Source organism: Tachysurus fulvidraco, chromosome 3, assembly GCF_022655615.1.
Source record: "Tachysurus fulvidraco isolate hzauxx_2018 chromosome 3, HZAU_PFXX_2.0, whole genome shotgun sequence".
Classification (NCBI taxonomy): Eukaryota; Metazoa; Chordata; class Actinopteri; order Siluriformes; family Bagridae; genus Tachysurus; species Tachysurus fulvidraco.
Window position 1 is genome coordinate 22,852,758 of NC_062520.1, and position 25,741 is coordinate 22,878,498.

General features: G+C 40.1%; 2 protein-coding genes across 3 annotated transcripts; both read left to right on the forward strand.

Moving 5' to 3' along the window:
- Nucleotides 1-678: 678 nt before the first annotated feature.
- On the forward strand, nucleotides 679-15,697 carry LOC113643414 (protein shisa-7). Of its 2 annotated transcripts, XM_047811526.1 has the most exons (8): nucleotides 679-792; nucleotides 867-1,483; nucleotides 1,597-1,640; nucleotides 6,305-8,428; nucleotides 8,548-8,699; nucleotides 9,336-9,401; nucleotides 9,583-9,771; nucleotides 11,124-15,697. In XM_047811526.1, exons 4-8 carry the CDS (start codon nucleotides 7,587-7,589, stop codon nucleotides 12,047-12,049), a joined length of 2,175 nt encoding a protein of 724 aa, XP_047667482.1. In that variant the 5' UTR covers nucleotides 679-792; nucleotides 867-1,483; nucleotides 1,597-1,640; nucleotides 6,305-7,586; the 3' UTR covers nucleotides 12,050-15,697. The 2 variants fall into 2 exon arrangements, with proteins under 2 accessions (XP_047667482.1, XP_047667481.1); XM_047811525.1 differs by lacking the exon at nucleotides 1,597-1,640.
- Nucleotides 15,698-16,021: 324 nt separating this feature from the next.
- Nucleotides 16,022-24,571, forward strand: si:dkeyp-69b9.6. Its single transcript, XM_047811518.1, has 4 exons — nucleotides 16,022-16,411; nucleotides 17,702-17,915; nucleotides 18,267-20,579; nucleotides 20,700-24,571. Exons 3-4 carry the CDS (start codon nucleotides 18,518-18,520, stop codon nucleotides 23,072-23,074), a joined length of 4,437 nt encoding a protein of 1,478 aa, XP_047667474.1. The 5' UTR covers nucleotides 16,022-16,411; nucleotides 17,702-17,915; nucleotides 18,267-18,517; the 3' UTR covers nucleotides 23,075-24,571.
- The last annotated feature ends 1,170 nt before the right edge of the window (nucleotides 24,572-25,741 follow it).

Sequence of the window (25,741 nt, forward strand, 5' to 3'; positions counted from 1 at the left end):
AACAACTTTGTATTTACTATCTAATAAGGGGCATTGTTATGTATATACACATTACTGTGCAAACGTTTCAGGCAAATGCAAATAAATGTTGTGAATCATTACCTTTTCTGCTATTAAAAAACACTATAAGAAACATACAGTAATACATGAAACAAAGTCAATATTTGGAGTGAAGAACATTTGCTTTCTGAAATAGGCTCTGGTACAATTTGTGCTTTTTGTATATGAAAATTACCTGTCACGGTTTTTCTGGAGACTTTGACTTTGCTTCTTATATTTTGCATGAAAAACTCAACAGTCTTCATTCTGTTTTTGTCTGAAAAGTGGTCTCTTACGTAACATGCTGCTTTCTTTACTGACATGCAAATTGTTGTTGTTGTTTTTAAACATTTTAAGTTTATGCTGAAAAACTAATGTTTGGAAAGAGTTTTAGTTCTGTCTCGATAAGATAGGAGTCTTAAAATAAAAATCTATAACAAAGTTTGTACTAAAAGTGCTGTATATATATAGAGATTGTTATTTTAGTCTTTAGAGATCTATCACCATTACCAAAGTACAATAACTGCTTAATTCGATTTAAACCAGCTTCTGTACATGCGAATATTTGCAACCTGTTTGCCTGAGATAGTGATGGCAGCGTCCTTATGGCGCATATTACATTGCATTTATGTTTAAAGAAAAAAAAAACAGGAATAAACATCATGACCACTTGGATGTTTGCTTGCTGTGGTTTGAGAAGCGAAAAGCACGACGCAAGACGCCGATGACTATCATGTTGCGCAACTAAACAGGGTATTTGTCAACTACGTATTAAGAAAATAGTCTTTTGATTATAGGTTTAAATTATTTATTTCTTTACTGTCCAGGTTCTCCATCACCCCGAGACGGTCACCAGTGAAATGACACCGTTGCTGTGGCAACAGAGCCCCCCCTCCACCTCCCTCCTTCCCCCAACTGCTTTGCCAGCCATATTCGCGGAAAAAAGCGCGACTGATAGGAAACAGGCAAAACGGTGCAGAAGCGGTTTCATTGAGCGCGCCATGGGAAGATAATTAAAACGCACTGCTGAGTCCAGTGGACCTGTGTAAGAGCTGCACCGCTTCATTGCGCCGCTGTTCCTGTGGACACGCTGTACAGCCGCGCTGCGTCGAGCAAACGCCACCTGAAGGAGTATCTAAAGCTCAGCGACAAAAAAAAAAAAACAGTGTTAAAGCGCGTCAGCAGTTTTATACCACGACTCAAACTGCGTTATTTTGCCTTTTTAAATCAGCCGAGGAAAAATGTGGAGCTTTTTACACTCGAAATACCTTCGCAGTGCCATAACCGACTTAGTATATTAAAAAAAACCCAGTTAAAGCTCTATAGCTAAGTTTAAATTCGCATGTCAGGAACGTGTACAGGCGTCATTTCAGCCTTCATCATTCAGCACGAACATGGAGGCAGCTATGCTGGGTAGATAAGAAGGAAATCGTGTCGTAAACAGGTGAGAAGAACTGTTTTTATTTCCCAGAACAAGTTTTATCAGCATGCGTGAAAAACAAATCAAAGTGCGTCGTGATATCAGGATTAAATGCGATGTAATGTTGTGGAACGCAGTGCGAGGATCTTCAGCATCTCTCCATAGAGAGAACACAACTCAGGTAAGTCGCCAAGTTAGCCTTTACATTTTTCATTTGTGTTTGTGATCAGACAAAAGGACTTTGTTTTTTTGTTTGTTTTGTTTTTTTCTTAGTTTTATTTCATTTTCTTCTATCACTACGACAACCATTATTTCCTCAGGGTGTAGTCAGGTGTTGTGAAGCAGAATGCTGTTGATCTGGCTTTTTGTTCCAGCATGCAGATAAGCTAGGTTGAAGGATCCAGACATCCATGTAAAAGTGTAGTGAAGATGAAGCAACCACATAATACACACATGCATTGACGCCGACGCAGGCGGCCATTCAGTGCAGTCTCACTGGCTCTTATACCCACCTACTCGCCCAGTACTATATGCTCAGTGCTACTCCATGGCCAGTATCGGACATGTTTAACTACTAATCAGTTCTTTTCACATAGGTACAGCCATCTGTGAGAGCAGAAATGGAGGATGCTCACATCACTGCAGAGAAAGCTCTTCTGCTTAGTTCTGCACTCCCATTGCACTTGTGCTTCATGCCTGTGGATCTGTTGAATGTGTCAGCTGTATGCTATGTGTCTGTAAATCTACGAAAAACTCTGCATGTCTTTTTGCCAGTGTTAAATTTTTACCTACAGCGTATGAAAGGTGAAGCCACATTGTTAGCACTGTCGGTGTAAGGTGTTCATTTAACACTGTTTATTTTGACATGTGCTAAGGGAAAAGTTGTGGGATTTTGCTCTTCACCTTTGTGTGTTACAGAAATGTCCATGTTAGGCCTGACCTAAACATTCTCTGTCTGTCTGTCTCCCTCTCTCTTCCTGTTTGTCTGTCTCTTTCCACACATGCGCACACACACACACACACACACACACACACACACACACACACACACACACACACACACACACACACACACACACACACACACACACACACACACACACACACAATTACAGACTTATGCTGTTCTACATAATTTGAGCCACTGCCCTCTACTCCCACCAGATGAAGAGTTATCCCACATCAATGCCAGTCAAGTGTAGACAGAGTGATTCACTCAACCCTTGCTTCTTCAATGCCTTACAGTCAATGTATTTGATCTCTTATGCAATCCAATCAGACAGATCTTTATTCGTATTTTTCTATGGAAATTCTTCGACAAATGCTTCTGAAAGCATTTTGTACAAGTGAGCACATGGCGTGAAATAATTCCACCATTCGGGTGATGAACTGAGTAGTGAGATAAGGGACACTGAATGCCAAGCAACCCATTTGCAAATTTCCCTGTGACTGCGCTGGCAGCGTGAACCTAATGTCACTGCTCAAGAGTCAATCTAGGTGACATCTGTTGGGGACTAACTACAAGAAATCTTGTAGATTATGCAAGTACCAACAGCATCATGTTCGTGCAAAGCTGAAGAAAAAATGGTGGTTCTGAGAAGAAAAAATTGAGAAGAGCATGTCTTCTAAAAGGAAAGACGCCTCAGAGGGGAAACAAAGGTCTTCTTGTCCTCTCTGTCATTCTCTTTCTCCCTCTTTCCTTCCACATAAGTATGAACTGCTGCAGTGCTATTCTGAGAGAGAGAGCTAGCTGCCTCAACCCACGCACTGAATATCATAAAGAGAGAAAGAGAGAGAGAGAGAGAGAGAGAGAGAGAGAGAGAATGGGAGAAAGTGAGAGAAACCGAGGGTGCAAGCAATAAAGAGGAGAAAAGGAGAAAATGTCCAAAACAGATGTGCTGTTTAGTAGATTGGAATAAAGAGAACAGCAACATTTCACACCACTGCAGTCGAATCTGATGGTCTGATCGCCGGTCCTTGATAAACTCAGCAGTCGGAGTGTTATGGAAACTCTTTGTCAGTGCGCCACGTCTTCAGTGGCACATCTCTCTCAAATCGCCCACAGTCTCTTGCTGACGGGTACTGTGCTTAAGAAAGGCTAATCCAGTTTACAGAGAAGGTTGAACTGTTCCACATAGCTCCTAAGGTGTTGAAATGGCCTACGCATTTTTAGCACCATTTTTCTATGCTTTACTCTTTATGTCAACAAAAAAAAACAACAAGATTTCAGGAATATTGCCGACTATGTTTTTTTAACTGTGTTAAAACCCATAAATGGATAATACACATGACAGATGTTGAATATCGTACTTGTAACGCAAGCATGTAATCGTGCACATCCAATTGTGCTAGCTTGGATTTCACTAGATCAGTGGAATCAGTTGTTGACTCCACGGAGTGCAAATACAATCATTTAGAATGAGATTGAAATCAAATGACAACCCTGCATACATGCATAAGTGCTGCATAGCACAATATCCTCAACAGTTTAATCATCAGGAGGTACAGATGATCATAAATCTAGCTTTGACTAGGTTTTTGTCCAGGGTGAGAAATACTATATAGAGCCAATATTCTTACATGTAGTTTTAGCAAAAACACAAATACAAAGCAAGTGTTTAGACTAAGATAGCAAATCAATAGTGACGATTAAATGAAAAGCAAAGCAGTTTTAAATTCTCGCGTGAGCCGTTGCATTCCTGGATTAGATTAAACCTGATTGCCTGTGTTCAAATCAGCACTGTATGAGAGATCAGTTTTCCATAGAGGGTTTCGATGGAATAGAAAAGATGTAGATATATTGGGACATTATGTACTATTACATTAACTCTTTAGTTACACAACATTAGCTCACAATTTCCTAGGAAGGCTAAAAGGCTAAAAGAAACTGTGTTCAAGGATTATTTTAGTTTAGCCTGTAAAGCATTACATCTAGATTTAGGCTTTAAAACATGCTTTATTTTATAAAGAACAAAATAACAATATTTACATTCGTGGTTATTTTCAACCACCACCACTTATCCTATGGCAGCTGAATTGATCATAAAGCCTAAAAAAGGCTGGTCTATTTAACTTCATCAATGGTTGGAATATCTGACTGCTAAACGGAAATCATTGTTGAGTGCACAGACATTTGTGAATCAGGGATGAATAGTGCAAAAAAAGCAGAGCTTGTCCCTGGGGATTGCCTGTTTTGTGAAATGCTGGATAAATAATGTGAACCTTTCTTTAGATTTGAGTGCTTTGTTTATGTGAATGTGTTTAGGGTTTGTGACAAATAATAATAATAATAATAATAATAATAATAATAATAATATGATTTGTAATAATAATAATAATAATAATAATAATAATAATAGGATTTGTAATAATAATAATAATAATCATCATCATCATCATAGAAGCTATAGGTTTTTAAATAAAACATAAAATAGCTCTATTCTGCAGCTAAAATGCAAACATACATGCATCATAAGACTTATTTTCCTCATACTACCCACCCAATTTGATATATTTTTCATATGTATTTGATTTGATTAGTGGTAAAGTATAATTACAGCAACTTATTAACAGAACTTCATTACGCTGCCTATGTGATGAGACAAGAGTGGCTAAGAGTGACAAGAGTGCAATTGTTAGTAATGGTTTAATTAAATTGTGACAATTTAACAGCAATGAAGAAATTAATCCAGAATAAATAAAAGGTTCATCTGTAGCTGCACCTGTGTTTTTGCATACAATGATCCACACACCAGCCATGTTTGGATGTAGATGTACACGTGCTTCTGTGCTTTATTTCATTGCATGCATCAAATTTTTTCCCGGCTTGAATTGTTTTGGTGTGCGGCTTGAACGTGTTCTTGTCGCTCCGTACCTGCTGCATGAACATGCATGAACACACTGTGCTGTATGCTACATGTGCATGTGTGTGCTGGTAAGCGGTGTCACAGAAAGCTTTCCATTCTCTGCCACCCACTCGCTGAACTCCCACACACTTGCACACACACTTCACCATCACCACACACAGAGCTTTTTTGCCATACCTCTGGCTCTGTTTGTTCCTGCTGCATTTATCTTACTCGCTTGTATTCCTCCGTTTAAATTTTTTGTCTTCCTTCATAATTTTTCTGCCCTGAAAATGCACCACCACCCCCCATCCCCAAAAATCAGATGCAATTTAGACATCTCAGGAGTAGCGAAAAGCTCTCTCTCTCTCTTCCCCTTTTTCACACGCATGCACACGCACAGCGCATAAACATACTGACACATATAATAATGCACCCACCAGCAGCCTCATCATGTGCCTTATGAAAGGAATTGATCACTGCTTGTTCAGATCATCGCTACTATTCAGACCTCTCAATGCCTCTGACTCACACTGGCACATAGTAACACATCAAACAAACCGCCATTACCCTTCCCTGCACCATGCAGCACAACTATTATGCACCATTCCTTTTCTTGTCTCCAAGCGTACGCTGGAATTTACCCCTGCAATGTTTGTGATATAGTCTTCAGGATAATCAACTGAACACCAATTATCCTTAATGGGCTTTGAAATGCTTGAAAGGCTTTCACAAAGCATGCATTACCATTTTTCTGCTCACGAATTTAGCAAGGAACAAATGCATCTGTTGCTTTGTTGTTGAATCTGTTAATTAGCCGTTAATATACCCAGTGTTCTATGACAATTGTAAAGCATACCTATTTTGTATTTGGCCACGGTCGTGCAGTGAAAGCACGGCCACGATCCATGGTTCTGCATTACAGCCTGCATGTACTGTATTTGCACGTCTGTCGGTCTATGATGTGTCTGTAAATCAATTTATTTGTTCTATATTTCAGAAGCTCATCACACCTCCCTGAGAAAATAGCACTGCTGATAAAGATCGCCAGATTCCAAAGCCAACCAATCGGACCTGAATAGGATTGAAGATTGGGATTCCGTTCTTGTTATTTTTCTGTTCACATGCATCATATGTGTCTAAAGGTTCCTTTTTCTTGCTGAAGACGTGGCTCAACAAATCTGCTGCTGCACCCAAACCGTGCGCTGCTTTGAAATGCAGACAATTCATGAGGAAAGACATTTTCTCTCTCCTTTTTTTTAAATGATCGAAATAAGTGTTTACTTCCTCTTTTTTTATTTGCATTTTTAAATACGCTGTAATCACATTTCAACAATTAGATAAGGAAATATTACGTACAAGTTATTTAGTTGATTTCTTGGAGGTAAAGGGATTCACACGTTTTATTTCATCCACGCTTTTTCTTGCGATTAGTAGAAGCGACATTTTTGGATTAAGCAGGTAAAATGTATGCTGTTCTGCTCTGAGCATAAATAAGCACCGGTTCGGTGTCTAGTGAGAACAGCCTTTGAAGGGCTGCACAGTCAAAATGATTCCCCATCACACTGACCTTAACCATTCCAAAGATTTCACCACCATAAGTAGTCCTCTAAAGACGTAAATCTATATTAGCGTTAGTTAATTAATATTATCTCAACGATATAGTTGGTTGTTAAACTGTTTTTAACAATTATAAGAAAATAGCATTCAGGGAGTATTACGGTTCAGGGAAATTCCTAATGACATAAGTGCCACTGTTGACTATAAAGAGTGCCCAAATTGTATAGACGTCATCTAGAAGACAATAAAAGACAGTGCATTAGTTTACATTTTATGGTGTTTACAGTTGCCCTTTGCTTCTATAAGCAAACTCATCTTAATAAGTGCCAAAACAAGGAGTGTATATTACATACTAAGTTGTGCTAAATGGAGATGCATACATTTATTAACTAAAAAGCCTTTTAAAAGCATGACACTACCTACTCAGTTTGTTTAATAAGGGAAGCCATTTTATTCTTGAGACATAAATCCACTTTAGCTTCTTTTAAAGCAACATTTTTAACATAAGGTGAGAAGTGAGTGTCTCTCAGTTTACTTTGTCTCAAGGAAGAACTATTAGGCCAGTAGCTCAGACTTTGTTAGTTCTGTTGAAGAAATGTGGATCTGAGTTTCCCTGGAGTCTGAGACTACATTTTCATCACGGCCCCCCTCATTTTCTCCCAGAACAGTGCACAGTGCCATTTTTACTGACTTTTAAACCAACATCTTATGGCTGGAAGCCCATGAGTTACATTTTTACATGCGGTGTTAAGGACTGGGATTTTAAAGGAGGTCTCTGCACTGAACATTGGGTTGAGTCAGCAAGAGAAAATAGTCGTGTTAGTCACATAAAGATGATGGCCACCTCAGGAGCTCGAACACGTGTCATCCTCCTTTTCCTGTTAATTGCTGCTCCGTTTAACACGTCCGCAGCTAGTGTTTCAGATCCCTCTAAAACCAGAAATGCACCCATAAGGCCCACAAGCAGTCCGACCATCAGCCCCAGGCCCAGTAGCTGGGGATTCTTACTACTGCAGTCCAGAGGTGGAGGAAATGGAAGAGGAAATGGGCGAGGGAAAGGGTCAACAGGATGGCCAGAGACACCGCCCAGACCCCAGGCTCAAGTCATGCTTTCTAAAAATGCCACAGCTGATGCCCTGGGACCTCCGCTCGGAGCTGCACAGGTGGCTCCACCTCCACGTCGAGTGGTGGAAGTGGACGTGTGCCGTGGTTACTATGATGTTATGGGCCAGTATGATGTTACCTTCAACTGCTCTAAGGATGACTTTATCTACTGCTGCGGCACATGCCACTACCGCTTCTGCTGTCCAGACCGCTCCCGCCGGCTTGACCAGAACATCTGCCATAACTACATCTCACCAGAATGGGCCAACACAGCACCACCAGGGACTAAACCGCCTCATCACCTCACTGACCCTGACCTCAGTCGCATCGAACAGAGCAACAATACCATATACGTCATTGGTGGAGTAATCTCATTCACTGTGGCTGTGGCTGTGTCCATCAAGCTGGCGTTTAACAAGGCCTCGCGGCAGGCACGCAACAGAGAGCTCAATATGCCAAGGTAAGAAAAGACAGAAATATTTATTTTAAGGGATCACGCATCGAGTGATCATGTCAAACAGACTTTTAATTTGAACCTGAACATTGTCTCTGCCTTTTATCTTCTATCTGTGCTATCAGAGCTCTGGTGGATATGCTGCGCCACCAATCTAGCCCAGTCCAACAGGGGGAAAGAAACAACAGCGTCGCCCTGGGCAGTGGAGGAGGAGAGGGAACTCTTGGGCGGCCTCCTAAAAACCTGTACCCCACTCTGCAGAGCAAAGACAACCGATGTGAGACAAGTGACCGTTTTTCTTTTCTTTTCTTTTCTTTTTTCTTTTTTGTTGCTATTTTAGTAATTTAATGAGATCTGCTTACTGCTTAATGAGTTAGTTTATGTCTTCTATTATAGATTTAATATATAGTCTTGTCTTACATGAATCAGAAGCTTGTCATGCACATAGAATTGTCTTCTATATTGCAAGTATACTGTAATGCAATAGAGAGTCTTTTACAAGCAATCATTTACAGGGAACAGATGCTCATGGCATCAGTCGTCTCAGCAGCAGTATTTCACCCGGGGGGTTCACAATGAGGGGCACTTTCAAAACAGATGCAGTCGTGCCAACTGCTCTAATTATTATGCTCGGTGTTGTGAAGAGTTTTGATAACTTCAAAGCTTTATAGAAATTGCTGTAATACTTATGTAAACTAACAAAAATAGTAAATTGTAAAACAAAAACAAATAAAATGATAGAAAAATGTTTTTTTTTAAATGTATCATAGCACCATTTCACATTGCATTTATTTTCTTAGACAAGCCAATGATAAATCAGTACAGAAATTTATTGGAAAAAAAAGTTTCTGCTAGGAAAATATCTAACGCTTGCTTGTTTTCCATTCATTATTTCACACTTACTTTGTTTTAGTGGGAAATCTGCAGCATAACTTCATCCATACCTCAGGTTCCAGCCCCAAACACACTGCCACTATTGGTAAGTCAACTCAAGTCTATACTTTTACACTCTGTTATGAAGAGCTTTAAGGAATTAGTTAATGTGTATGTAAAAAAAATATTTTCAAATTGGTGCATGCATAAATGTGCAGGTAATGTTTTATTTTTATTTGTTAGCCTGTCTAAACTAACTTAAGTGTATACATACTGCTGCTGTCCAGAGCGTGCCCCGCGTATGAATAACATGCAGATGACCACTGGTGGAACACTGAAACCAAATAAGCACACTAACGCCATGAAGCCTCAGCCCTCGTTTCATCAATCACTTCATAACCTGGCTCAGCTTCCTCCCTCGTACGAGGCTGCGATGAAGCCTGAGCTCAACAGATATTCTTCCCTCAAAAGGCTGGGTGAGTCTAACAGAGCATCTTCACTTCTAACGGAGCATCTTCACTTAAAGCAGGACATTCATACAGTTACCAAAGTCTATTTACTCACTGTGTTAGAAGAATCATTTAAATGGATCCTCAGTTGCACGTTATAGTGTAACACTTTGGTTTAAAAAATACGCATGTGCTTTTATTTCAATCAGCATCAGAGTTCTGTGACAAAAAATGCCAGCTAACTCAGTATTTTTTTGAAGGTCATTATAATGTGGCCAGATCTGAACATTTTAGCATTAAGTTCATCAAGCCATCAGGCTGCAAACTTTGGGGGGTGGGGGATGGGGGTAGCAGGAAAACCAGAGGACAAAAAATTAGGCAGATACAGTTGAAAGACATTAAGCTATACAGCTTGGGTTTCTATGGGTGAATATGATATATATGATATGATGTACAAGGGTATAATAGTATTAATTTAATTTGCTATGGGCAGAACAGTGGTGCAGAAGTGAGCACTGACAGCACACTGGTTAATACTGGTCAATCAAGGTCAAGGATTAAGGAGCTCAAGGTCAATCCTGGCTCGGGTTACTGCATGTGCAGATTTTTAAAGGTTCTTTGCTTACCATCCAGGATCCAAAAAAAATTCCAGTCTGTGGATTGGCTTTGTGAAATTGCCTCTGGTGTGAACATAAGTGTATGAAGGTGTGTGTGCATGCATGGTGGCCTGATATGCACATTTCCCATACAGGGCATATTCCTGCCTCCTGCTCATTGTTCATAGGATATGCTCTAAATTCATGGGAACACTGCACAGATTCTAGTAGTTACTGACGATGGAGTATTCTACTGTGTGTGCTATTGATATTCTAATGACCTATACCATTTCCATAGATCAAGAATATTTAAGTAGTTTTATGTGGGATTAGGAATCAAAACAAAATGAATATCCAGATATAAATCAAAACCCAGCACTAACAAACTGAGTTTTTGTAAATAGATTTTGGGTGGTTTTGGTAGTGAGTATTAAGGTAAGCTTTATACAACCAGCAAAACCATACCAAACATCTGATATTTCTATGTGATGTCATTTTAGGCTGCAATAAAAATATGTATTGGATTATTGGCCACCATGATTTAGCACAGAAAATAAAGGAAACAAGTTATGCACAAATGCATAATACACTAGGCTTTTGCTGTAAATAACACTTGCACAATCAAACAAAAATAACTTGCAGAAATACTTTAGGCATTATCACTATTTTTTATTTGTTTATTAATTGTAAAATTTAGTTGAAAATATGATAAACAGTTCTGACTGAATTGAAAACCTCTATGAGCAATCTCTTGAAAACATCTGCTCTTCTTCCCAAACACAGAAAAAGGAGGTCTGGAGGAATATTCAGGTTACTGCACCACAAAACGGAGACCCAACAACGCCCCTCCGTCCTTCCACTCGTCACAGCACCACCTGCCTTGGGGCGGTGACTATACGCTAGGAGGGAGAGGCACACTCCCCACCCATGCCACCCGTCCTCGCATACCCCACCCTCAGTCTGCCCCCAGCCATACCCCTAACCCCTATCCATTGGAGCCTAAAGAAACCAAGACCAACCAGAACTACGACACTCTCTCCAAACCACCTCGCCGAGTCAAATCAACAGATCAGCTCCTTGCCCTTGCAGATGGCAGCACCTTATCACGGATCCCCAAGAACCAGCAGCACCAGTACTACAAGTCTGCAGCAGCAAAAAACTCCAATGCTCAAAACACCTTGCGTAAGTCTAAGGAGAGGCTGCTGATGTCACCTGATCATCTAGAGGAGGAAGTGGGCATGGGGGGAGTTGATTACGGAGGTGGCGGGGGAGGTATGAGCATGGGCATGGGCGACTACACAGTGGGTGGGGGCATGGTGCCTACTCTACCCCGCATGAGCCACCAGAAGGCTCAATCACAGCAGAATGTGCAATGTGCCACCCCTTCTCTTGATCGCCATCACATGATCAAGATGAACTCACACCCGACCTCAGGCCGCGAGCAAGAGCGCAACACAGTCGCCATGTCGGGTCACCTAGGAGGAGGTGGAGCTGGAGGGATGGGTTGGAACGAAATGCAAGGAACCGGGGTTGTCATGGGCACAGGAACACTAGGAGGTCATAGTGCCAGGAGGCTAGCTTTTGCTGCAAAAAGGCAAAATACCATCGAGCAACTACACTTCATCCCCGGAGGAGGAGGGAGTGGCGGAAGCGGGGTGGCCGCAAACCAGGGCGTTCGGACGGGGAGCAAAAATGAAGTAACTGTGTGAGAAGAGGATGGAGGGGATTGAGAGAGAGTTAAGGAAAATGGAGGATATGGAAGGTGAGATTGAGTGGGATGGTAATGGAGGGATTAACGAAGAAAGAATAAGTGAGTGGGCAGACAAGGGAGTGAAAAGTGTAAAGGAGAGTGAAAAAGGAGTGGGAGGATGGTATAGGTAAGAGAACGAATGAAAAAAGGATACAGAGACAGAGAGCGGATGAAGGAAAAAGTACAGAGAGAACAAGGGCATGAAAGGAAAGAATAACAGATGAAGTAGAGGAAACCATAAGGGAAATAGAAGCTGTAAATACAGAGAGAACAAAATGGTCTTGTAGACAAGATTAAAACTTTAAAGTTGTTGTTTTATTCTCTTTGTAAAAAAATCAGCCATAATTACAGTATAGTAATTTTCTTAATAATTTTGACGATAGCCACCTTAGAAAACATTTTCAGAAAAGAATATAGTACATGAAGAGACTGGGAAAACCAAGTGAAAGATAAATTCATGTCACTGTGTCATGTTATTTTTACTGGATATTACATGACATTTAATGCCACTATAGAGCCATATGTTCAAGTAATGTCCAATGGAACATTCATCCTATCAAAAATGAAAAGAAAGGAAGAACTGAAAGGAAAATAACTGAAGGAAACATTGCATAACATTTACTTACATCAGAAGATCCCTTCAGTCCAGAAATATGTTAATCCAGCTAATGGATTGTGCTGCTACATATTGGAAACAGAAGTGAGTGTTAAAACAACCACATCAGGATATTGATAACCTGTCAAAGTACAGAAGGAGCTCAACAAAAATATGGGATATCAGAGCTACAGTCACAAAACAAGAGACTATATGGTGATGACGTGATAATGTCAGAAAAACAATTCGATCAAAAATGATCTTTTTTTTGCATAGAGTAAGGGAAACTAAACTGCATCAGCTTTAGGATAGACCCATGATCACTATTGCCTTGCTCATACACACTAAACTTTGCATCACAAGTTCTGGAAGAATTGCTTTTGGATTTACTAGATGAAGACTGCTTTGTTGGAGCTAGCTTTGATAAAGTTGACAGAAATCAATATCTGTATGAAGTGATAAAAAAAACAATAATTTTCATTTTTGTCCCCTAACCTAAAAATCCCAGTGATGGGGTAGATAGCTAAACGTCAAAGCCATTCTGTTTGGGCAACATGGCCTGGCCAGATGGGGGAAAAATGAGATGTATCTGACAATCATCAACTTTCACCAACTGAAATGAACTCATTAATGATCAGTGGCACTTTGTTTGGATTCTAAGCCAATGGTTTCCTTCTACGTCCAAGGGCAGGGACTTGACAAGAACATTTTTGCCTTGGCTGAAGGATGTTGGCCATGAATTCGAAAGAATACTAAAACAGAATTCTGTAAGGATGTGCACACTTTGGTGCCGTCATAAGCTCTACACGTACTCTATGTATTGTTGAAAAGTTTTTATTTTTAAGGATGCCTCAAACTGTTAAATGTGGCTTAGATGAGGAAAACAGGAATCCAGATGTTCACAGTTTTATATAGAGGGAGGTTTGTTAAGGGTCATTTATGTTTATTAAGGCAGTACAGCACAGTAAATGTTGGCAACATTGGCCAACATCAGAATTTAGCTCAGGTGTGCACAGACACTTCGATGAGCTTACTAACAAACTTGCTGGGTTGCTGTTGAAATCTCCCTAAAGCCATGTGTCTGCGCTGTAAAAGTGACGACTGAACCAGGGGGAGAGTAAAAGTCATCTCACACAGTTGATCTGCTTTCATCCAGAAATGGACACAACCCAATACCATAATCAATAATGCTTATCAATATTAAGGGCTATACTACATGTGCATCAGTGGTAGACTGCCTAGGCACAGTTTATTAATTGATATTTGAAAGGTGATGAGAACACTAATGACAGAAATGTATATGTACATAGACTGAGAAATTCATCCTGTGAAGCAAAAGGAGGCAGTGAGGTAAAGATGACCTCAGTGTAGCCTACAGGACAGGCTATGGTGTAAACCATTTAAGTTCTTGTTCATTTCTAAACGTTCACAGCAAGTAACAGTAAACATTTTAGTATTACAGTAGCTAGATATTTCCAACGTATTTCTCCCAGTAAAAGTAGTTTGGAGTAAATTGCCTAGTATTTTTTGAGGCAGAGAAGTGAAAGAAGTTCTTCATGTGGTGGCAGTAGACTACATTCACTTATTTCTGACAGAAATTAAAATGGATCTTGATGCGTTTCAAACAAAACTTAGAGACAATCTTCCTACAGACTCTCTTATACATATGTGTTTGTTATTGTCATTAATATGACAGTTAATATTATGGTTATTGGTGATATTTATTCTTGCTGTTTATTCTCTATTATCTTAACATTATGATGGTGATATTTTCTTCTGTGGTTTTAGTGTTAACTTGTTTTTAGGTATCTATATTTCTCATTCAATTATTTTGCATTCTAAATACAAAATACAAGCACAAAAACAGGCACTCATTCTTTACCAATTCCCAGTGCATCTTGATGAGTGCATTGAAACATTCCTTAGTGTGATGTCATAGTGTGACCATCATAAAGAAGCTTGCCAGTGTCATTGTGGCAATGACATCCCAATGGATTGATATGATGTCATAGTGTGTATGTAAATGAATAATAGGTTGATTTGAATTCAATTTCAGCTGTTTGAATGTTTATTTCAGGGAATATTAGAATAGCTAAATTGATTTAGCATTTTTTTGTCTTAAAAAGTCTGTAGCAATGTCTGTTCAGTTTTGTACCCACAAGCCATAACTAAGTTTTTATGAGATGTTTAAACTTAAAACTGCAAAGAATAAGTTAACCATCAGTTGTGCTGACATAGCATTTGATGTTTTAATGGCAAGTATAATCAAAATTATATTAAATGTAGGATATAAACCCTACACATTTTAAAAGCTCCAGGTAGAATGTTTTTTTTTGTCTTCAATTTGTCCCCGAATGGGACCCTTAAAGGAAATATTCTATCTGGTATTTAAGTAATAAAACCCTAAACTTTATGAAAGTTGTATTACACTAGAGCAGATGCTTTATTCATAATGTGCAGAAAACAGTCAAACGTGAATTTCCCTGAGAAAAACCCAATTTAATCATTTACTTGGGGGAAAAAAGTTCTCCAATACCGAATAGCTTTAAATGTACCTTTGTAAAAAAAATAAAAAATAAAACAAGCAACAGACATGAGGATTGGTCAAAAGTGAAATATTTTACTCGCTGAAATGCCCGGATCACATTATTGTTTTATTCAGCACTTTGTTTTATATTTCCCTCTTCGATTACACATAAGGCTAATATGATTGTTTACCTTTGTAAAATAAAGTCAACTGATGAAAACTGTCTTTGAGATCACTGTCTTAAAAGCACACGACATTTTAACGTCTACATTATATAGTTTGTGAGAAACTACAGAGGACTGTCCGAATTCACTATCCACCTGCACAAAAGCGGTGCAAAAAAAAACCCCAAAACAAAACAACCCGAGGCAGCCATTTTGATGCGGACATTTGGGCTTTTACTTTGAGCTGTCAAGCTGTAATAAAATGGCCACTGCCTGTTTACGTCCTATGTTGACAAATTCTACCCGGTTATTTTACTACAACAAATTTTTAATAAAATAAAGAAACACTGCTAATTTTAAAATGTGTAAGAAAAACTTCTTGTGTTAATCGACGCGATCAATATTAGTTAGCCGGCTTGCTAAGCTAGCGCGCTAACTGATTAGCTTCCATCTGCTAGCTTCGCCACCGTTACTGACAGTTTAGCGAAAATCTCAATAAAACGCTTAAACAAAACTCAATAATCGCGTTATTATTACTACTGTTCTACAATTTCCTTTTGTATCTATCAGCGACAGAATCAAACCCAAACCATCGACTAACTATAAACAAATTGCGCACTTCCTAAAGAAAAGGAAAAAAAACCGGAAGTACTCTAACAACAAAAAAAAAAATCCGGAAACGCCTGACGCTCACACGTCATTCGTTACTTTCCAAAAGTAAAAAATAAAAAAAAAAAAGAAAAAAAAAAAAAAAACACACACAGACTGTCCTAAATATTTTAGCCGACAAATTTTTTTTAAAACGTGCAAGCTTGGTGTCGTTTAAAATAGAACAGAATGTTTAGCACTTAAGAATAAGGGACAAAAGAGCCTGTGTGAACGAAGCGAGGTTGCGGCGAACATAAGGTCTAGCTATCTGGCTAACGATTGGAAAACAGCACGCAGAACAAGGGGGCATATGAGCAAGAGGGGCAGGGTGGGAGAGTGTAGCAGGCCCCGTTCATCTCTTTCCCAATCTAAAAGATGGATACATAGGTAAAAAAGGCCTGTTTTATTGTCTCGACTTTGATTTCGTTGCGACGCGTTTTGCTACTGGAGTTGTTGCTCCTATATAATAATAATAATAATAATAATCCAGGGCTTGCAGATGTTTGGTTGCGCATCATATGTACCGATGACATAGCAGCGGATTATGTGCTATTAGCCAGATGTTTTGCATGCTAACGACATGTTGACTACGCCGACGGTTTTCCTGGTGTTGCGCATCTGTAATGTGTCGCGCTGTAACGTGTTGAAGTAACGCTGCTTTCATGCATGTGCGCATCCGTTTGTCGATTTCACAGCTCCCCGGACATTTTTTTTCTCCTTTTGTGTGACATACAGCGGTATCGCAGATGTAATAATTATTTGAAATTCACACCTCTGACTCGCGCGGCACCGCAGCATCAATTTTCCTGCACAATGCGAGCAGCACGCAATGTGTAAGGAAACATTAATGTGCAAGGAGAAGTGTAACTTCTCCACATTCGTTTGCATCGTGTTTTTTTTTTATTGCATGGAGAAATTGAGCGTTGTGCGGGTTCACTTTTCACTTGGCCCTCTGCAAAAACCTTAAACATCTTATAGGTGTTAAGTGATGTGATTGACGTGTTCAATTAATGATACGCTTTTTCCCCCTACATTTTTTTAAATAAATATAAGAAATAGATGTATTTTTTTTTTACATAAAGATATATTTGACCCTAGGTGAGGCAAGAGAAAACCACACAGTAATTAAAGCATCACTTTTTTTTTTTATGTCTAGTTACAAAATAAGCAACAGCTATATAATAAATATAAAACGACAGATATATTATAACTGGATGATAACTATTAAAGTCAGTTTTGTATTATATTACAAACATTTTCATTATGTATATGTAATAAAGAATATGGCATTTTCTTATCGGTTGATTTAATAATAAAAAAAATTCTTCATGCACCAAATCAACTCAGTGTACATTATAGAAATAGTTCACTAATGCACAGGTTTTGCATAACCACTGCCACCATTTCTATGTTTGTTGTCACATGCAGTGTTTCAGTGTTTTATGGATAAGGCTCTCAAACTCCACTTGTAAACCTGGTATAGATTTTTCCTGTTTTTCTGCTCTATCTTACCAAATCCAGTGTATCAGCTATTTATCAACATTTCATTAGTTAAATGAGGCTTGTAAGAACAGGGAGAAAAAAATTAACTGCACAGAGCGGTGGGAAGCAAGGGGTGTGTGAAATAAGTTGACTTCACACATTTACATTTCTGTTCACTCTCTTTCTGTCTCACAGTGATAAGAGGAGTGGTGTGGAGAAACGTCCCGTGCATCTGAGAATAATTTCTTCAACAATGGAAAAGATGCCAAGCATATTTGCTGAAACATGGAAAAGGAATTGCATATCACTTGGGCTTGAATGGATTAAACATTAACAGTCTTTGACTTCAATGAACTAACACATGGCACATGGAAATATATACCCGTATCTAGGATGGTCATGAACTCAAGTATGTAACCAAGAACAGTCTTATCTAGTCATCTTGGTTTTGTTTCATAACAAAAGCATCAATAAGCACTTTCAAAATGTGAAAATAAAGTGTCACCATATGTGATTTGCACATCTTCTCACTTATATTATATAAAAGACCAAATCAAATCCATTAAGATTAATGATGGACTGACCAGTTCAGTGCATTTCAAGGAAATCATTACTGACAAGGATACTGATGAAAGAAAAGAACCGAAAAGAAAGACAACTTCTTAACCACAGACAATGACTCAAGTAACCATCAAGCAATAAACCACAAAACTGTTAAAGACTCAAAAATCAAATCCAGCCTTTGAATTGTGTGTTGCAGAACTTTGGAATATCACTATCCATACCGAAAATCCATTCTACGCTGCAGCATCTGCTTGGCACAACAGTTGGTGATTGTCAACTGCAGATCAGTTCAAAGCAGGCCATACACAAGGGTGAGTTGAAACAGGTTAGAGAAACAACAGTGATTGTGATTATAACACCTCATCTGGCAATTTTAGTGTGATTGTTGTTACTGCTCCTAGAGCAGAAGGTGTTGCCATTGCACACCCATGTTTCAGTAACTGGGAAATGTTCCAGTTTGGAAAATACAATGTGGACATCATAGAGATGCTCAGTGGACACCAAGCCCATCAATTTAAAAGTCTTGGATTAGAGCGACAACTACAACACCAGCAGCAAGTGCAGCTTCACCAGCACCAGTTGCAACAGCAGCAGCAAGTAGAATCCTCTGGGGCCATTTTGTCTGGACTTGGATTAGGCCCATTGCAAGGAACTAGAAGCAGTGCCTTTTCTGATTCTGCATCAATTTTTGCAAAAATGAGTGCACCCCCTCCTCCTCTACAGCAACAGTCACTGTCTTCATCTTCACAAAGTTCAAGGAAATCAAGCAAGATGTCTGGGAGCAGTAGCAGTGGAGGAAGTCACGTGAGTGGGTATCCTCAGTTTTTGCGTTCATTTCACCCAGCTGAGGCAGCCCTTGCCCAAGAGCAGCTACATCCAGGAGTTGGGCGATTTGACCATTTTGCAGGCAGTAGTGGAAGTGGAGGAAGTGCAGGAGGAATTGGCGGACTAGTATCATCTGTTCCACCTCCACCTCCCCCATTACATCCTGGCCTCTCTGTTCCCCAAGCATCTCCTGGACCATCCTCCTCTTCCCCATCTCCTTCAAGTTCTAGCTCCAACAACCCTTCCAGCACTAGTGCAGTAACTTCCATTGGTCACCAATTGACAGGGGCTCAGTCTGATGCACGAAGCTTGCATCAACAGTTTAGTTGCATGCTAGCTGCTAATCAGTATTTTCTATCTGGAGTACCGGCCAATTCCAGCCTAGAGCAATTTTTGGTACAGCAAGGAAGCCACAACCATCTAGGTCTTGAATCGAGTTCAGGTCTTGCTCCACCTCCTGCGCTCCACTCCTCACACACACATAGCCACTCAAGCGCCTTGCCCCAGCCCCAGCAGCCACCACCACAACAACAACAGCTGCCCACTCACACTCTGTCACACCCCCATCCACATCACCCTCTTCATTCCTCATCTCAACCTTCCTCATTAAGTAGCTTTGACTTTCAAGGGATCCCTGTCCTCTCCTCAAACCAGCTAGCATCTCTGATGCAACAGGAAACTGGTTTACCACTTCCTCTGCCCTTACATTTGTCCCTCTCCAAGGATGATGGGAAAATAGACAGTGCAATAGGAGGAAGTGGAGGAGGCAGGAGAAAGAAAGCAATGGCTGGGTACTTGCCTCAGCGGAAGACTGATGGCAGCAGTAACACTAGCAGCAGCAATAGTCATGGCTCTGCAAATCATAATTCCAGCAGTAGTAGCACTACAGGGGGTCTTAGCCAAGATTCTACACCTGGCTTTGGTGAAGGTGGCCGTGTTGGTATGTCAGGACTTGGTAGAGATCCGCCTTCCCACCTAACTCCCCCATCATCCTCCTCAATTGTGTCATCATCCTCTTCCTCTGCTCCCACTTCTACATCCGCATCTGTTCTGGTGACAAACAGTTCTAAACCTGACAATCATAGCTCCATGCACCCTCGTTCATCTCAACATGAACCCGAACCACTTTATCATTGTGGAGAGTGTGGAAAAACTTTTACTCACCTATCCAGTCTGCGCAGGCACTTGCGCAGTCATGAGTTGACCACTGCAGGCACAGCAGGCACAAGAAGTAATGTTGTAAATCCTGTTTTGCATCCTGCTGATCCAAGTATTCCTCACTCGACCCAGGATAGTTCAGCATCCTCCTTATGCCAAAGTCCTGACAAGACGTTCCATTGCTCAGATTGTGGAAAAGGATTTAAAAAAAAGGGACACCTGCTACAGCATGGTGTCATCCACTCTGGTGCACGACCATTTGCCTGCAGTACTTGTAGCCGTGCTTTTAATCGGCGTGAGTCCCTCACCCGTCACGAAAAGATACATGAAGAGAAGCCTTTTCGTTGTCCAGCCTGTGGCCGCTGTTTCCGTGAGAGTACCTCTTTGTTGAACCATGCAGCCTCAGGCACTTGTGGCAAATCAGGCAGAGGACCAAGACCGAAGAGTGATAGTAGCAACTCTATAGTTGGTGGCAAGAACAGTAAGACAGGGGCTTCCAGTGATGGAATGGTAACTAGTGCAGTGGGTGAGTCACATATTTATCTTACAGGATAGTATGTGTGTGCGGCAAATAAACGTGTGCTGTATGATGTGCTAAGGAGATATTTGTATATGCAGCATTCATACTGTTTGATTTGTTATGCAGGGTCTTACCGGAGTGAGGGTTACAATAACTTCAAAGACCAGCGCTCTCAAGGCAACCTTTATGCTGGAACATCCTCATGTGGTGGAGGCATAGCAGGAACAGCACTAAGAAAAGCACCGTTAGCTCCTACTCTGCACCCACACCCACAAAACCAGCAGCTTCACCAACACCCACATCTACCCCTCTCTGCTCTACTAGATGATTCTGAAGACGATGTTACGAGCTCTGTCAATAATGCTATTTCTGCTATCACTGCTGCAGCAGCAAATTGCATGACTAGTGAGCTTAACAATAGTGGGCGGGAACACGACAGAAGGGATATAATTGGGGGGCTACTTGGAGGTCTTGGACTAGGCCCTCTTGGTTCACCCAGTGGTCCATCTTCAACATCTGGAATGGAGAAGTCATTTAGAGGTGGTGAAAACCAGGATACCCTGGCACTTCACCAGCAATCAATTCAACAGACACCAGGTGGAAAACCCAAACGCCCCCGGAAGCCACGTAAAAAGAAGGAACCTGGGCCAGCAGGTGCAGAACCTCCCAAAAGACGCCAGTCCTCGCAGAGGTCAGCAGGGGGCCTAGGGGATGTTAGGCCGTATTTGTGCAGCATCTGTGGTCGAGGATTTGCAAGAAGAGAAACGCTAAGAAGGCATGACCGAATTCACACTGGGGAAAAGCCTCATCACTGTACCGTGTGTGGCAAATACTTCAGAGAGGCTTTTCACCTTAGTAAGCATCACACAGTGCATTCTGGAGAGAAAAATTATAAATGTCTTCTTTGTGGAAAGGATTTTGGATATGCCCAAAGCCTTAAGAGACACGGAAAGCTACACCAGAAAGGCGAAATGGAAGAAGTACCTACAACACCCGGAGGAGAAAATCTTAGCAATTACCCAGCTCCTGGTGCAAGTATGATCCCAGGTGGTCAAGGTAACTCTTCATTCTATCCTTACCCACAAGATGTTAAACCCCAAGGATCGAATCCCCATCCTCCTCCCAGACTTTACACATGCGCTATATGTTGGAAGTCGTTCCGTCATCACTTCCATCTTACTGCGCATCATCAAACAGTGCATGAAGGCGGAGGTGACAAGCTGTTTTCTTGTGAAGTGTGTGGGAAGGCCTTTGCATATTCCAACAGCCTTACAAGACACAGGCTTTCTCAGCATGGCCTCACCCGTACTGGTCATGGAACGCCACAAGGGAGCACTAGTGTCGCTGGAGAAGACAGCAATGTTGCTGGCTCAGTATCTGAGAGTGAAGCTGCCACAAATGCTTTGCTTCAGCTCGCACCCAGTGGTGGAAACCAGGGAGAAGAGGATTCTCACAGTGGGGTTCTTCATAGTCACCAGCATGCTCCACCACAACCACAAGCTGGGTACTCACCTCTTTTCTATGATGCCAGTACATCTCTCCCTTCCTCCTCTAATGCCACACCATACTCCCAGCCTCTACCTTCAAGTTCGTCTCTACATTCTCATCAGCATTCTGGTGTAAAAGGTGAACCCATGTATCAAGCTGGCCAAAGACATGCACTCAACCCAAACTTACCCATCCACCCTCTTGTTATGCCTCAAGCTGAGCAACATCAACACCATTCTCTCACCCAGCAGCATCCAGCTAATGTTCAGCCACACCACCACCACCACCACCACAGCTTTCACAGCGAAGAGGAACTAAGACGACGCAAAAAAAAAAAAAAAAGACGGAACGGGAGAGAGAAGATAGGCTACGAATGGGGTCAGACCACAAAAATGGACGGGGCTCAGATGGATCTCTTAGCTGGGGAAAGGAAGAAAATTGAGACAAGAAAACTTCAGAGAAGAATGAGAAAAACGTTTCGTAGAAGGCAACGTAAATTTAGAAAAAAAATGGCTATGCTTTTAAGGATTAGAAGAGGTGGCGGTGGAAGCAGAGTTGTGTATGAACTGAGCCCTTCAGGAGGATTAGAACTATATAGACTGCTCTCTTTTCAAGTTCCCCTTAAACGATTCCCTTGTCCTTTCTGTTTTCTCACAACATTTTCACGACGAGCAGCACTTATGGTCCACATAGCAGCTAGACATTGCCCAAGAGTCAGTTACCCTTCGGGTCGATTAAGATGTGCAGTTTGTGGAAAACAATCTCGCAAATTACTTTCAGCCCTTATTCATAGAAGCTCTCACTTATCTAATAGAGCATTTTCCTGTAAACGCTGTCCTTCTCGTTTCTGGAATGCAGCACTCCTTACAAGACACAAAAGAACTTGCCGGGGAAAACTGACAGAACTGACACGAGGAAGTGCTCTTTGTTTGAAATTGACAACAGGAAAAATCTTTAAAAGAGGAGACAGTAAAGGGAATATTTCAGCCCTGCAAATACAGTACAGTCACTGAGTGTGCTTCATTAAGCTTAATGACTTCAATATGTAGTACCAAGAAGGACATTGTGTTTTGCATGACAAAAATAGAGACTAAGGCTTGGTATCTGACTGTCAGAAGGTCAGGATGATTGCTCTTAGTTTATTCTTTTCTATTTAACCATTATGGTTCCTCACATAAACCGAACGTCCAAACTGAACTGCTACAAGCAAAATTACAAATGCTTTGCAGATGTCTTTTATAAAGATACCAACATTTCAAATTCCCAGCTCCATCTGCAAAAGGGTCTTATACAGTTGTGTGTGTTGAACAACATCTTGGCTCCTTCACTGACATTAGGTGAATTCATAGTCATTTTACTAATACAGTATTTCCCTTAATGGTAATACTCACTGTAAGTCAGCAGTTGTTCTGTAGAATTATTCTGTCGCTGGTATGTATAATGTGTAGTTCACTTAGAACAAGTGTGGGATTTGATCTTTGTAACAATGCATTAGTAGCATAAGAAGAAAAGAAAGGAGGTATTAGGAAGGTCAGTGTTTTGTTCAAATCTGTGCATGTTGAGCACTGGTCTTAATGTGTTGAATGAATGTTGACTATAGGTTGGTTCCATATGAAATACAATTGGAAATGTATAAAAGAAAATTTAAGAAAAAAAAAAACAATCCCAGAATAAGCACTCCTTTGTACCATCATCTTCATACTAGTGAGTAAGTCAGAAGATCAGAAGAGATGTATCCAATTTTGGAGTGAAAGCTAGCATGAAGGAAGAATGAGCACTTAAAATGAAAAAAAAAAGGCTTCCAGAAATAATAAATAACAACAATCAAAAAAAAAAATGCAAACCTGTTCATTGAGAGCTACTTGCATGCATTTATTTCTTTAAATAACTATAATACAACATTAGAGTGTTCCGGACCATCTACATGATTGAGAAATGTAAGCTATACTCATGCTCAGCAGTAGATTATGAAGGGAAGTATGTTCTGCAGTTGTTGCTCTCAATGAACAGGTTGGAAGATACATTAATAACAATAGAATTCAATATCTAAATTTCACAAAAATGTGAAAAAGCCTGTTTAATTTGATATTTCACCTATTGGCATGGTGAAGCTTTTATATATAGAGTCTAAGCTAGAAATAGGGAGGAACAAGTGTACTGTAATATAAATCGTGTCAATATTTTATTATTGTTATGATTTTTTTTAAAACAAAGGTGAAATATGTTTTTATCATAGGTACACTGCAGGTAGTTTGGAACGATAGTGGAAGTTATCACTTTCATATCTTACTTATTGTATTATGTGTCAGACATAGTCTGTCCACTTGCCAATTATGAAAACATCCCTTATACTTTTCTCTTAATTTCATATGTAGTGAGGCCATACAACCCATAGCTCTTTTTTTTTTTGAGAATAAGTAAACCAACAAGTATGTTTCTATTACTTTATTTACCTATAATAAGCTGGTTGTTGATGATACCCAAGCATTTAATAAAATTTTAAAAGCTTCTATCTTTTTTCATTCTATTGTTACTGCATTCCCTTGTGTTTGGTTTGCCAAAATACCACTCATTTTTTCCCCATATACGTTATTTACACACATATGTTCAGCTTTTACCCCAGGTCCATTAATTCATTATTAAAGGAGAGAGAATAAATTACCTTTCCAGAACCACAAGAAAGTAAGTCATCACAGATGATCTTTCTAATAGTAACTTCTGATCACTTTTGCATGCCTGGCCACATTGGTATGTTTCATCATGTGTTATTATATCAGTATGCTGTAAACTGATAAATATGTTTAATGCCCTATTTTATGCATTGCATACATGAGATCTATGACTAGTATTATAAGGTTATTTCTTCACTTCTTAACCAAGATAATACTGTCACAAAATGAAGAATGCTACTGGGGTTACAGAAGTTAAGCAGAAACTGCTTGGGGTATAATTACTTTCCTTATTCAACTAATGTTTTAATTTAATGCAGTCCTGTAATGTTTAGCTCAGTTTAGTACCTTTAACATATCAGAAGTGCCTGATCTTTTTTTTTTTTTTTTTTTTTTTTGCTATATGAAGCTGCACATTTGCCTTTTTACCACAAGGTGGCAGAATAAGGGTTTCTGATGTTTATGTTATATTCCAATAAAAACATGATGGCATTTTTTTCTATGTGCTTACAATAGGGGAAATGCAGTCTGTCAGAGCTACACAGCAGTCAATTATGCAGCATTAAAAAATATAATAAAATGCAAATAGCAGGTAGGTAATTATTTTTTAGAGAATGCATGGAGTATTAAATTGACTTTAAATTTAAATCTGTCATGTTTGCAGAAGGAAGACAGCAACTTAATATTACACTGAAGTGGATGAGAATATGTTTGAACACATTATATATTAAATAAGCTTTTTCTGTGTAAGAAATTTCTAACATCAGCCCCTATGCACGCGCATTCTACACACACACACACACACACACACACACACACACACACACACACACACACACACACACACACACACACACACACACACACACACACACACACACGAGGTATAAACTGTAGTCTCACGCGGCTGTGGCTGGCGAGATTACGGGGGCGGGATTGATTACACCGCGGTAGCCAATGACCGGATTCAAGGGGCGGAAACCTTGTTCCTTTTAGCCAATAGCAAAGAGG

What these genes read in the sequence shown, in the direction of transcription:
- LOC113643414 (XM_047811526.1), top strand. Translation starts at nt 7,587, where the DNA reads ATGAGTTACATTTTTACATGCGGTGTTAAGGACTGGGATTTTAAAGGA. An exon ending in GCAGAGCAAAGACAACCGAT is followed by an intron (nt 8,700 to 9,335) that starts GTGAGACAAGTG and finishes ACTTTGTTTTAG; the next exon opens with TGGGAAATCTGCAGCATAAC. An exon ending in TTCTTCCCTCAAAAGGCTGG is followed by an intron (nt 9,772 to 11,123) that starts GTGAGTCTAACA and finishes TCCCAAACACAG; the next exon opens with AAAAAGGAGGTCTGGAGGAA.
- si:dkeyp-69b9.6 (XM_047811518.1), top strand. Translation starts at nt 18,518, where the DNA reads ATGTTCCAGTTTGGAAAATACAATGTGGACATCATAGAGATGCTCAGT. An exon ending in AATGGTAACTAGTGCAGTGG is followed by an intron (nt 20,580 to 20,699) that starts GTGAGTCACATA and finishes TTTGTTATGCAG; the next exon opens with GGTCTTACCGGAGTGAGGGT.